Source organism: Cervus elaphus, chromosome 16 (assembly GCF_910594005.1).
Source record: "Cervus elaphus chromosome 16, mCerEla1.1, whole genome shotgun sequence".
Classification (NCBI taxonomy): domain Eukaryota; kingdom Metazoa; phylum Chordata; class Mammalia; order Artiodactyla; family Cervidae; genus Cervus; species Cervus elaphus.
This window is the reverse complement of record NC_057830.1, coordinates 17,299,910-17,313,727: the sequence shown is the minus strand read 5'-3', so window position 1 is coordinate 17,313,727 and position 13,818 is coordinate 17,299,910. Positions and strand designations below refer to the sequence as shown.

At 43.7% G+C, this 13,818-nt stretch overlaps 1 protein-coding gene across 7 annotated transcripts in view; it reads right to left on the bottom strand.

Annotated features, from left to right (window-relative positions):
• Positions 1–13,818, bottom strand: part of ABCA1 (ATP binding cassette subfamily A member 1) — a 133,169-nt gene that overhangs the window by 108,321 nt on the left and 11,030 nt on the right. For 5 of the 7 annotated variants that reach the window (XM_043927175.1, XM_043927178.1, XM_043927173.1 and 2 more), the window contains one exon: positions 4,582–4,746. In XM_043927175.1, the coding sequence (XP_043783110.1) occupies positions 4,582–4,647 (66 nt within the window). In that variant the 5' untranslated portion in view covers positions 4,648–4,746. Of the gene's footprint in view, positions 1–4,581; positions 4,747–7,076; positions 8,132–13,818 lie in introns of those variants that run through there. The other 2 variants (XM_043927179.1, XM_043927176.1) reach the window with 2 other exon arrangements.

Here is a 13,818-nt window from a genome sequence, read left to right as displayed (position 1 = left end):
AGCACTTACCACAGCTATGATATTTCTACGTATGTGACAACATGCTTCATATCTGCTTCTCTGGCTGAACTGTAAGCTCTATGAGGGCAGGGATCCTGCCTGTCTGCTTCACCACTGTACACCCAGGACACTGTCTTACATGCAGTAGATGTTTAGTAAATATTTATTCAAAGGAAACAATAAATGCCTATTTGTGCTAACTGTTCTCATTTCATAGAAGGGGAAACTAAAAGTCAGGGAAAATGAGTTTCCCTAAGCCATTAAGGCATACAGTGGCCAAGCTGGAATTAGAATTGAATTAGAATCAGATAATAATTAGCATTATTAGCTGGATTTGAACCAGCACTACCAGGCCAGGACTAAGGACAGAGAAGAAATGTATCAGGTGAAGCTGGAAGCTGGGAGGGAATGCCGAAAGTTTGCATCTACACTGTAAAATTCTCCAAAGGCTCTTACATGAGGACTCAATTTGTATTTATTTGATTGCTTATTCCTTGTCACTAAAGAGTGCCCAAATATTGATACTCTAAAATATGCAGAAAATAAAATTATCTATTTCCTCAGCCACATGGCTAAACAAATGTAAGTGAGAAAATTAACAGCAAAGGCAAAAAAGAAAGGCCATATGGCCATACTCTGTCCCATCTGTTCCACAGGGACCTTGGTCTCTGGTTCAGCCTAAAACCAGATGGGGATCCGGAGAACTCCGAAGCCCCTCGGCCTTTCCTGTCCCAAGCCCTGTTTGTGCTCACTGACCACCAACCCACACAAGTTAACTGTTACTTTGGACCCAAACTGAGCTTTGCACCCAACTTATGCAACTCATTTTCAATGTATTCTTTGCCCAATAGAAGCAGCGGAAAGCTACCCCTGGCTGATGGTCCCCATGAGTCTGCATAATGGGGGCACAAGAAAAGAGAGCCCCCAAATTCATTAGCAAATGAGGACACAGAGTGGAAGAGCAAATGGCCACCTTTCAAGAAGGTTGCTCTGGGGTTTACTGCTCAGCACCCAGCTCCTACATCTTCTTCCTGTCTCCCTGCACATGTGGCCCCTCTAGCAGGGGCGCCTCCTCAAGATCTATTAACTAATGGCCCATTTCACACATTCACCCCTCATTGAGCAAATGCTTGTTAAGCATATCCCCAGTGCCAGGCTATGGAGCCAGGCAAGTACATCCAGGATCTCTGAAGGGGGAAATTAAGCAAGGATTCTGTACACTGTAGGTGAGAACTGTCATGGAGCTGCTAACTCCTTGCCCTGCCTACAGGGCAGGGCATGTCCTGAGCTAACAATGTGGAACCAAGACCCTAAACAGGTCTCACTGTCTATAATCAATATATTTATAGATCCAAGCCATTTGGACTGGGAAGTAGCTACAGTCAGCACTTCAGATCCATGGGTATTAAACCTCCTGTGCAGATGAGGCAAAGCCTTCTCAAAAGAACTTGTGCTTCCAGGGCCATCAGGAAATTGATTCTGGTGCTACTTCCACAACTGAGCCACTCTGGACCCCTTGCCCCACACCTGAAACCCCATCCCCATCAACTGTACAAGGGTCAGGTCAGATCTTTCCAACCCTGACAACCTAAACTTCGGCAACCTGAAATAAACCACCTTTTTTTCTTTTTTTTCTAGTTCAGCAAAACATATTTCCTGTAGAAATCAGGAAGGGAGGTAAAGCAGACAAGCTAGCAGACCGTAGGTGTATATCTAAAAAAGTCCTTCTGTGTCAGGACGCTATGTCTTACTTCCCCTTCAATAAGAACTCTGCCACAGGGCCAAAAATTGCCCTTTATGAAGCCTGCCTATCTCTCTAATTGTAGCTCATTTTAAACTGATAAGCAATATTGAGCAAGAAGCAGCAAGACTAACAGACACTAGCCCAGTCTGGATGGCCCAATCCCAAGTCCTGTTCTGGGACCCTGTGCTCCTGATTCCTTAGTTGACCTTGGGGAAATCCCTTCCCTGCTTTATCTGTAAAATGACAGGTTTGGGCTGGATTACCCTTGAGACCTTGCATTGTTAAGATGATATAGTTCTTTGCACTACTCACTGGCTAACAGACACAGCACAGCAAAGACAGTTCCCCATCACATGGGCTGCTGCCAACATGCTAAGAAGAGACTGGGGACCTGGATCACAGAGCAGCTAAGAAATGAGATTAGGAAATGAATGCATAGGTCTTGGGAACACCAGGGCCTGGGTACAGCCGTGGGAGGCAGGCACAAAGGTAAGGAAGAGGTTAGAAACTTCAAGATGTTGAGACTGAAGATAGAATAAATAATAATACCACTGAAGAGCAATCTGACATAGTGGTTTAGAGAACCAACTCTAGAGTCAGATTATTTAGAACTGAACACTACATATGCCCCTGACTAGCAGTGTGACCCTCAGACAAGTTACTTATATTCTCTCTGTGATTTAAGTTCCCCAGTGATAACACTGGGGAACACTGGGCATTTTGTGTTATAAGGAAACAACAGTACTTTGTGGATCTTAAAAGGATTAATCTAGTTAACAATTCACTTTAGTGCCTAGTACGTGGAAGTGAAATCTAAGTGTTTGCTTTTATTATATTATATATTATGTAATATTGCTATATTTTAGTATCATCATTATTAATCAAGACAGATAGGATACATAAATTCTAGTTCCTACTCTCTCATTAAGTGACCTTGGGATTCAGCTCCCTACATACAATAAGAGGGACTGAAAAATAGTCAGTGTTTCTGAAACTAGTATATATATATACAAATAATATATATAATTCCATAAGGGATTATATGAGTTCTCTGTCAGGATTTTAAACACTTTGTGTTTTCATTTCAATGGTCATCTAAGGAAATATGAATAAACATACCTGGATTTTCTGAATGCCTACTTTACAACCAAGTTCTGGCACAAGATAACAAGTCTAAGTTTCTATTTGTGTTTGCCATTGTGTTAGCACCAATATTCCCTGGTGGCTCAGATGGTAAACACATCTGCCTACAATGCAGGAGACCCAGGTTCGATCCCTGGGTTGGGAAGATCCCCTGGAGAAGAAAATGGCAACCCACTCCAGTACTCTTGCCTGGAAAATCCCATGGGCGGAGGAGCCTGGTAGGTTACAGTCGTGGGATTGCAAAGAGTCGGACACGGCCAAGCGACTTCACTTTAGCACCAATATAATTGCAGTAGACTAATGAGAAAGGCACAGGTGCAGAAGCAGTTTGTGAATGACGAGACCGGACCAAATGAAAACAAATGATGTCCGACGAAAGTCACTGGAAAAATTGGAAAATCATTGGACAACTGAATCATTAGCACATGGTAATACAGACTGTCCAAACTCAAACAAGTGTTCACTACCATAGTTACACTGCTGCCTCCAAACAGTGTCAGATATAGCTTCAAACAGTGTCAGCTGCCTTACTACATTAACAGCGTTAATTTGAACTGTACTGGTTCTGCAATTTTGTTTGCACTTAATTTATAAATCTGTATGGGTCATATGTTCGCATGACAGTCTATAAGAATAAGGGGTTTATATCGAGTTTCACATACGTACATATTCACAAAACATTATAATAAAAAATATGTTTGGTGAACACAAGGAGACCTTGACATATTTGCTCTTTTAAAGAAGGGCCAGTTTCCGAAACAGTGAATTAAGTTATCTCCAAGATCCCTTCTGGCTCTTTGAGTCTAAAAGAGGATGGTCATTTCTGTTGCAGGTGTGTTAAGCTTCATGAGGACAGCCAAAAGGGGATGTAGGCTTAGAATTCAGGGGAAAGTGCAGGGCAGTAAACAGACATTTAGAAGTCAACTATAGAGAGGTGCGGCTGAACGCAGGAGACCAGACAGGATCTCTAGGGGTGTCCAGGGAGGGAGAAGTCAAGAGCTGATATCGGAGCTTCAGAGAAATCTCTGGGCCTTGTAGCTTGTACCTTCTCACAGAAAAATATCATTCACCAAGTGTTAAAGATGGTATTCTCAGGATTCTTGAAAGGATCACTGTCTCATCCAGAAGTGATGGCATAGAACCCTCCACAGAAATAAAACAAATCTGTTTTGTATTCCTCCAGGCTCGCAGTCCAAGCTGAAAGGGGAGAGTCCATACTAAAAGATTCAGTCTCTGACCTCTAAGAGCTGGGCCATGAACTCACTTCAACTCCACCACCCAGACCATTAGGAGTTCTTGGAGAGCCAGGCAGCCTCTAGGGCTGCAGCAAAAGTTAGGAGTAAGATGGACAAGGGGCAATGTGTGCCAGGTTCCAGGGGTCTGAACTTAGGCCTGGGCACTAGCACAAACAAAAGCTATGATCGCCGCCTGGTTGCAAATCTGCCTCCTATGATAAGAGGCAGGGCTAGCTAAATCAGGACCCCACACAGTCCTGGGTCCACCAGCACCAGACACATTCAATCACTTTAAGAAAACCAAGAAGAACAATACTGTAAAGGAATTATCCTCCAATTAAAATAATTTTTAAAAAAAACAAACAAACAAGAAGAATCTCTTTTCCGCCCCCTTCTTCACCCCCAACTCAAAATCAGGAAGAAAAGCAGGGGAGAACCCCTGGAGAAACCCAGGCTTACTGTTTGTCTTCTTCTGAAAGTGAGGTTCTTCCAGAGCAGCAATCTCAGCTGAGACCAATAAGCCATGTTACCTCAGCCAGCACCACAGCGGCCCGCGTGTGGCTCCTGAAGCCTGGGAAGGAAGTGGCTGCAGCTCACAGCAGGGACGCTGTGGCTGGTCATTAACTGAAAGATAAAGCAAGACGGGATGTTAGTTTTTGCTGCAAAGCCATACGCCAGTGAGGGCTGTTGCACCAGCCCCCTCACCTGAGCCCTCAAAACCCAGTTCTGTCTCATGACTACTTCTCCATAAGGCATGAGTCCCCGACTTCCAGCCTTGGGTCTCTGGTAAACAGGCATGCTGGAGCTTTTCTGGCGTTAGCCTGCGAGTAAGTCATTATTATCTGAATCACTGGAGCTCCACTGATGAGACCATTGGGAATGAAAAATTGAAAAAAAAATGAAAAATTGAAGGCAGACCTAAGCGATCAATCTTATGTGCCCAAAACACCAGAGCTGCAAATGGCATACTGGAATCCCAGAGACCTGCCTCCCTTCTCTAAGAAAATGCCTTCCTGCTCAGAAAATGTCAGCAGCATTTATAAATTTTGCCTTGAACCTGGAGTGACTTACACTATTGTCTGAAATTTGCTGCAGACTACATTTTCATCTCGCCACAAAGTTGAGTCCTTCCAATGATAAATGGCACCACTGACAGAGCAGTTTCCTAATCTGAAAAGTCACAGCGTGTCTTAGATGACTGTGAGTGAACACCAAGGAAATGCCACGGACACCTGGCTCCTAAGTAAGGAGGACAACCCCAAGTGTTCTGTGTGTGGAGAGAAAACAATATCCCATGGAGTAAGACAAGGCAGCCAAGGCAGGCAGAGAGCATCAGCTGTGAAACTGACAAGTTCCCACTGTCTGGACATATGCACACTTCTGGCCTCGCTCCACCTGCACCTGCACACGGAGCCCACCTAATCCTTGTCAGGTGTCACAGATGCCTCCTTGGAGGACTGATTTGCCATGCTGGGGAAAGGGGCGGCTCTCATGAACAGGAGATACAACCTTCCGTGTGTCCCCACTGCCCCTCAACAACAGTATTTATTTAATGATGGAGTAACCCCAGTAGTCACAGTGAAATTAAAGCTAGAGAAAAGGCAGAAAATAAAAACTGGGAGAAGGGAGGGATACACAGGTCAAAGCTAAGCCCTGACACCACTTCACACCCAGAAACTCTTAGCAGAAATAAGAAACCAACGTTACCTCTAAAATGGCTCATTTAATCATCGTGGTCTCTGGTGGAATGGAGGTGAGGATGGGAGATTAGGCAGGAGGAACAAACAGCAGAAAGGGCTTAGAATGTAGTGACCGCTTGTGGATACAAAACTAAGTAACTGGACTAAAAGTCTGTGAGTCCAAACGGACCTCAATGCAAAGGTCAACCTCTAGCAGGACTTTACCCTCTTGGCCCCCACACCACAAGGACTTGGATTGAAAACTTCTACAAAAGAAATGGGAACGTAAGCAGTCTACAGTGTCTGAGAAGAATCACTGACTCTACTATTATGTATTTTAATTCACTCATTGATAAGCCAACAAATCCGGGATTCCTCTGAAAGAGTCAAGCCTTAAGACCTTTCTTTTCTTTATCATTTGCTCAGCAAACCTGTCGATGAACACAGACGTCCCTCCCCCAAAAAATTCTCACTAAAAATAATTAAACCAGCACTGTGTCCATCCACAGTTTGTTGTTTAAAGATGGCCGCTGGTCTCTGAGTGCTGAGAGCCAAAATTTGGTTGTGAGCTTCGTGCTTGTAATCCTAAATCATTTTGTAAGTGGCCTGGGACAGGGCTTGCATTCCAGAAACACTGAAATAAATAATTAGCTGGATTTTCCTGATTCAAAAGGTGCTCTCCAGAAATCACTTAGTTGATTTAGAAGCTACACAAATCTTCTCAGGTCCTCAAAGTAGCAATGAGGAGGTTGGAACTAAGTTTATCATTTAAAAAGGAACGAGAGCTTAGACAGGAATTAGGCGCAGCTTCTCAACGATGTGCCCTTGGCCAAAACTTTATGCCCTCTGAGCATCAATTCCCTCAGTGTAAAATGGGGGTGACAATACCTACCTTGCAGGATATTCAATGGATATTCAATTGTCAATGAGACAATATAAATAAATATATAAGTTCCCCAGCAAACTATATGGCACGCTGTAAGTGGCAAAGAAATGAGCTCCCTCCTCCCCACTTTTCTTTCTCTGGTCCATCCCTACCTCTTACAGAGAAATGGTTATCTCCTGTCCAAACATTCTTTTCTACTCCATTATTTTTAGCAGCAGCAGCAGCAGCAGCATTTTTAGCAAACTCATCATGGGTTTCTGACAAGGTAGGAGGGGCAAAGTAGGAAGGATGAAATCAGAATGGCCTAGTATTAAAGACCCTCAGGCTCAAACCAGGACACCGACTCCCCTAAATCTGAGTGGAGAATCTCAGAAGAAAAGAAGACACACCTCTGCAGGATGTTCACAAGAAGAGAACGGCCGGGAGGAAGCTTTTTGGAGAGTATTTTCCTAAAGTGCGGTTTCTGCATTTCCAGACATGGATCCTAGCTTCAGAGACCCTCCAGGAGACACGCAGAGACGTCAGCAAGAAACAGCCTGTGCAGCGGTAGAAGGTTTTGCTCCAGCTTCGCTGGGTACTTGCCCCACTTTCCTACCCACCTTGGCATAGCCCTGGGCCTCTTGCATAATTCCCTCCTCCCACCTCAGAACATGGTGACCACTGCTGGGAGCAATTTTATCCAAAGAGGAGGTTTTGGCAATGCCCAAATCCTCTGCTCAGGTAACTGAGGCCAAATGGACATTTCTACATCAGTTTTTCAAGGAAGCAAACAAACAAACCAAAACCAAAAAGAAGGCCGTACTATGTATTGACTAGATTTCTCAATGCTTCAAAGCTAGTAGCACACTCATTTCTGCCCCTGTGCACATTTCCAGTTACTGGTTGGAAAGCGTCCCACTTCACAATCATGGCCAGTCAATAGGCCACCCTCTTCCAGCTCCTGGACGACCACAACAGCCACTTCCCTGAACTCCCTGCCTCCAGTCTTGCCCCCTCCATCCATTTATCACAGAGAAACCAAAGTGATGCCACTCAACCAAAGTCCCAAACAAGCCACTCTCCCACTTAAAACTGCCTTTGTCAGCACCGCACTGCCCTGGGGATAAAGTGCAGTCCTCACCTTGGTTTAGCTGGGTCCCCAGTGACTCCAGCCTTCTCTCTCATCACTCCCCACTTTCTAAACCAAGCCCTAGAAAGCTACTCACAGCTTCAAACGGGCAGCCCTCTCTCCCACCACTGGGCCTCCTGCATGTTCCCTGTCCTGAACGGCTGCTTCCAGCGCTGTCAGCTGGGCCGAATCTTCCTCAACCATAGGATCCTGTCCTGATACCTCCCCTGCACTGACATCTCTTTAAAAACCCCTCCTAGGTGCACTCCCGGCAGCCTCTGTTTTCCCTTTGCATCGTTTCTGCTACTTTCTGAGTCCACAGGATCATTTCTCTTTCTTAACCGCAGTTTTCCCCATTATGCAAAACAGTATAAGGCATAGAGTAAGCCCTCAGGGAATATTTGCTTAATTAATTAACTATGAGATGGACAGGAGAATTAGGAATTCAGGATGGAAGGGTGGTGGCACTCCTGGGCCTGTGGTAACCGATTTACCAAGCTTGATGAACTGATTAAGGCAAACTGTCCCCAGGGAGGGGGCTCTATGTTCACCCCACACTGGGGACAGCCGCGAGGATTGCTGGTGACTCCTGGGATATCCAGGAAAGTGTCATTGAATCCAGGTTGGCTTCCCACAAACACAGGTTTAGCTAAGGATGGAGCAGGCCCTCCCAAGGCCAGAGGAGCCAAGAAACCTGCTTTTTCCCCACCTTCATGCCAAGTACTAGGCATGTCCTCTCCAGGTCTCCACATCAGTCACCCAGGTGAATCACCCTTTGCCAAAATTTAGCATAGTTTCCACACCCCAATCTTTTTTGTACAGTATGACCTCATGGAAGTGACCAATTACATCTTTGGCCAATTTTTTAAAAGAAATTTTCACTTCAAATGCCACTGATATCTTAAAATTATTAAATACCTAGAGAATACCACAGCCTGCTAAACCATGACCTTCTCAAATAAGTAATTATTAGTTACAGAAAAATGAAAATTAAAACCACAGTGAGATACCACTACATACCCACTGGAACTACTACAATTTTTTAAATTTTAAAGTATTAGTATGAGTAGCAACTGGCACTATCATACAGTGCTTGTAGGAATGAAAATGGAACAGGCACTTTGTTAAATACTCTGGTGGTTTCCTGTAAAATTACACACAGACTTATGATACAGCCCAACCATCCTGTCCTAGGTATTTGCCCGAAAGAAATGATAGCATACGTTCACACAAAGACCTGTAAGTGAACATCCACAGAAGTCTTACACAGAATAGTCCAAACTGGAAGCAATCCAAAGATCCATAATTCAGTGAATAAATTAAAATGGAATACTACTCAGCAATAAAAAAGGACCACACTACTAATATATTCAACAGCATGGGAGAAATCTCAAAAGCCTTATGCTAAGAGAAAAAATCCAGACACAAAAGACTACATACGATATGAACCTACTTATGTAACATTCTGGAAAGGTGAAACAATGGGGACAGAAATCAGACCCGTGGTTGCCAGTGGTTGGGGGAGAGGACAGATTGCAAGGAGCGCTAAGTGATAGAAATATTCCACACCATGGTTGTGGCAAGTGGTTATACATGTGCAGGTGCTGTCCCAGACACTGGAGATTCAGCAGTGAACAAAAGTGTTCTCATGGAATTTCTAGCAAGGTGGAAGAAGACCTGACAAGTAACAGTGTGTTGTTAAGGCAGTGGGTGATAAGAATAGTGAAGAAAAATAAAGCAAAGCAAAGAGAGTAATGATAGGTGGGTGATTTTTTTCCTTAGGTCAGTGAAATGAGAATGTGCCATATGCTACTGGCAAAGGGGTCACCAAGTGACAGCTGGGATTGTGAATTCTTTTAACTTTTCCCCAAACCAAAATATGAAATGCCAGGCAGACTCAGCAATGGTGGCAAAAGAAAAAAGAGTAGAGCTTCACAGGAAGCCCGGTGCCAAGGGGGGAAATGATGACCCCAGTCAGCAGCTACTGCACTGGTCCTCCAACCCCCATCCTCACCAAAATGTTCAGCCCTTTCGAACTTCACATAAGCTTCAGAGACATGAGAGAAGAAGAAAGGAAGAGAGAGAAAGCAGCAGACATGCTAAAAAGACAAGGTGGGAGGATTTTTTCCCACTTACTGATGTTAAAAGGAAAACAGGAACTATATCCCGTGACTGTTTTCAACCCTTCCAAAACATTAAATCTGTCTACAGAAATGTACTAAGGAACAAAACTGCACATGTTTTCACTACTATCTGAAACTCTTAGTTTGTGTAGTAACAAAGAGTTGGTTGGTCTTTTTCCTTCCTACAAGAACACTGCAGGCACTGAGCTTCCATCTCAGAGGGGCAGTGAACCTCCTACTCGCTTGCTCCAAGAAAGGCCAGTCTCCACTGGGAACCACACAACTGCCATTTCTCACTGGAGCTGAGAAGTCGGCCCCTCGAAGCAGAAGAGGACAATCTTGCACAAGGCCAACCCCCAGCTGATAGAAAGAATTCACTGCAGCTTTGGAGACCCACTCCCACTATACCCCAATCTAACTGTGAAGCCAAGGCCCATCAAAAGCAAGGGGCCTGCCCAGACTCACCCCCAAGAGTTGGAACTGGCCTCCAGGTTTCTCCAGAAGTAACTTTGTCAACAACTGCTCCTACTTTCCCACTGTTGTATTCCTCCTACGACTCTGTTTATTCTTCTGAACACACTTTCCCTATCAGTTCTACCCAAATAGCTCATATACACAGAACATGCAGCCAGCAACTGACTTTCAACTTTCAAAACCAGTGGTTTTGTGACAGCTCTTTCTCTAAAAAAACAAACAAAAAGTAAGTATGTGTGTATTCCTTGTTAGACAGATTTCCCCATAGTTTCCAGAAGTGAGACAGAAGTTGAAATCTCTCCTGATGAAACTGTTTCTGGATGTCTTATGTCAATAAATAACCCAGTCCAGTTCAGTTCAGTCGCTCAGTCATGTCCAACTCTTTGCGACCCCATGAATCGCAGCACACCAGGCCTCCCTGTCCATCACCAACTCCCAGAGTTTACTCAAACTCATGCCCATCGAGTCTGTGATGCCATCCAGCCACCTCATCCTCTATCATCCCATTCTCCTCCTGCCCCCAACCCCTCCCAGCATCAGGGTCTTTTCCAATGAGTCAACTCTTCGCATGAGGTGGCCAAAGTATTGGAGTTTCAGCTTCAGCATCAGTCCTTCCAATGAACACCCAGGACTGATCTCCATTAGGATGGACTGGTTGGATCTCCTTGTAGATAACTAGCCAGTAACAAAAGCAAGAGGCAGATTTAAAGCAGGATATAACTATATAACATACAAACTGTAGTAAATGTGTTGGCGCAAAAGCTCAACTAATGACCTCTTCCTCAGATGCTGATGCAAATACAAGGATCACAGGCACTGCTGCATGTCATCTCCAGAGAGATGTAGAGGTTTCTGTAGAATTGAAGATATGAAACCTGTAAGACCACCAGAGCAAGCTTCTTTGGAAGAGGCCTGTTTTTAATTGCCTCTCTGAGTGTATGTCTCCAGATCAGTAGCCACATTTATGGAAAGTGATAATGAGATTAAAACCAGGTTGGAACAGGCTCTTTGCACCCATGGCTGATGACAGGGCATGGCTGCCATGGTGGAAGAAGGCGACTTGGAAAGTCTCCCCATGATTTCTCCCAAGAGAGCCATCAGCTTTATTAAGCCTGAAGTTATTTTAACTGTCTTAGTTTCTTTTCTGGCCTCCAGTTGTCACTGAGCTCTCTACCCATAAGGCCATTCATGCTAATCCTTAAATTCTATCCCCTCGCACTCTCCAGACATACTATAGACTCACAACTCAGAGAAACTGTCCTTAGTTGCCACTAAACCCTTAGAGGCCTGCAGAAAGGTCATGGGCTGGTACTTGGTGACCCCTGAAACTGTGTTCCTACTTATAACATCTTAATCTAACACCTTAATACTCAAATTTAAGGAGAAAAAAATGATGTAAGAAATCTTCCAAGATAAAATTCACAGATAAAAGGCAGCCATTCTATCATTCTAGAAGATTCCTGTCATTCTAGAAGAAGCTCTGCTATCACAAGACCTGTTTTAAAAATACAGATCCAGGACTTTCCCAGTGGTCCAGTGACTAAGACTCTACATTCCCAATGCAGGGGGCCCAGGTAGGATCCCTAATCAGGGAACTCAATCTCACATACTACAACTAAGATCGAGTACAGCCAAATAACTAAATATCTTAAAAATATATAGATCTAATGAAATTTCATTAATTCTAACAAATTGTAACTCAAGGAGAACTTTAAGTACCAAATGTATCATTCATACTTGATTATTAGTAACAGTAAGTTTATACATAACTGCACATTCTTGTTTCACCCTGGGATATATATTCAATTTCCTGGACAAAAGTATTTGCTAATGGCTAATTTTCAAAATGAGGGCTAAGACAGGAATACACAAAAACGGGAAAGTTAGAAGAGATACATGAGTATTGTACAAATCCATAACGAGTCCTTGAGAAGCACATTTCCTCATGCTGCCAACAATTCTATTTTAAAGGGGATTCAAAAAGTTTAAATCTATTTCTATCATGTTGCTGATATTTGGACAACCAAAGATCCTATTTATCACTCTCAACAGTCCAGTTGCTAGCAGCTAACACAGTCTCAGGACTTCTAAAACTGACAAGAACCAGAGTTTCTGAAATCCATCCTGTCCTCAAGTTCTTGTTTCATCATTGTAGAATTATGGAGAAATTCTGACAAAATGTTAGGGACAGCCCTTCTTACGCTGCTGATTTGCACTAAACAAACACACAGCAACCCTGAAAGGAAGACTTCAGCAAACAATACAACTATTTGCTTTTTCCCTGGTTGGGGGTGTGTAGCATATAGGAAAAAGGAACCTTCCCCCTAGAAATGAAATACCTGTCAATATTACATGACATACAATGTATGGCAAAAATCACTACAATATTGTAAAGTAATTAGCCTCCAACTAATAAAAATAAACGAAAAAAAAATTACATGACATAGAAAACAACTTTTTTCTCAACCACAATCATAATGCCAAAGTTAGAGGATCCTGCAGGGAAGGAACTATAAAAGTGACAGACATCCTGAGTGATACAGAAACACAAGCAAGTCTGCCTCCATGAGCAATCCTTTATTTGCAGAAAACTTTGACTGGATAATGTTCCCTGTTGTTGGAGAAGGGCTTTCCAAGAGCATTTTAGGATAAAAGGCTTCGGGACTATATCAGCAAAAACCATTTTGTTTGCTTTACATCTCGGAAGGGTCAACATCTTCAGATGTTCAACCTTCTCCCAGCCTAAAAAGTTTATTTTTACAAAAGCGCTCAAAGGACTTGGGGACAGACAAACCCAAATCCCTTCACTGCCTTCTCCTTCCTGTAGACCAATGCTGCCGTGCAGCAAGCTTCCCCAGATGTCCTTAATTATTTTCCTGAATTAAATGGCCTGGTAGACAGAAGAGAGGTTTTGGAGTTAGAGAGTGGGGTTTGAATCCTGACTCTGCTACTCACCAGCTCAGGGATCCTGAGCATTGAGCATTGAGTCCCTGTATTCTCTCCATAAAACAGAACAAATAATGTATATACAACATTATTTGGGACAAAAGAAATATCCAGTAAATGGCAGCTATGATTAGTGCAGCTGACTTCACAGTGTAAAGTACTCAGAGTATGTGTTAAGTCATCTCCGACTCTTTGGGACCCCATGAACTGTAGCCCACCAGGCTCCTCTGTCCATGGGATTTTCCAGGCAAGAATACTGGAGTGGGTTGTCATTTCCTCCTCCAGGGGATCTTCCCAAACCCATGTCTCCTGCATCTCCTGTATTGGCAGGTCCTGTATTGGCAGGTGAATTCTTTACCACTGAGCCGCCTGGGCTTCCCCAAAGCACTCAGGTGGGGCACAAAGTGGGCAGCTTATTAATATTGAAGCAATCTCTCTTCCTCCTTCTCTATCCACAGAAGGGACTATTTCCCCAACGCC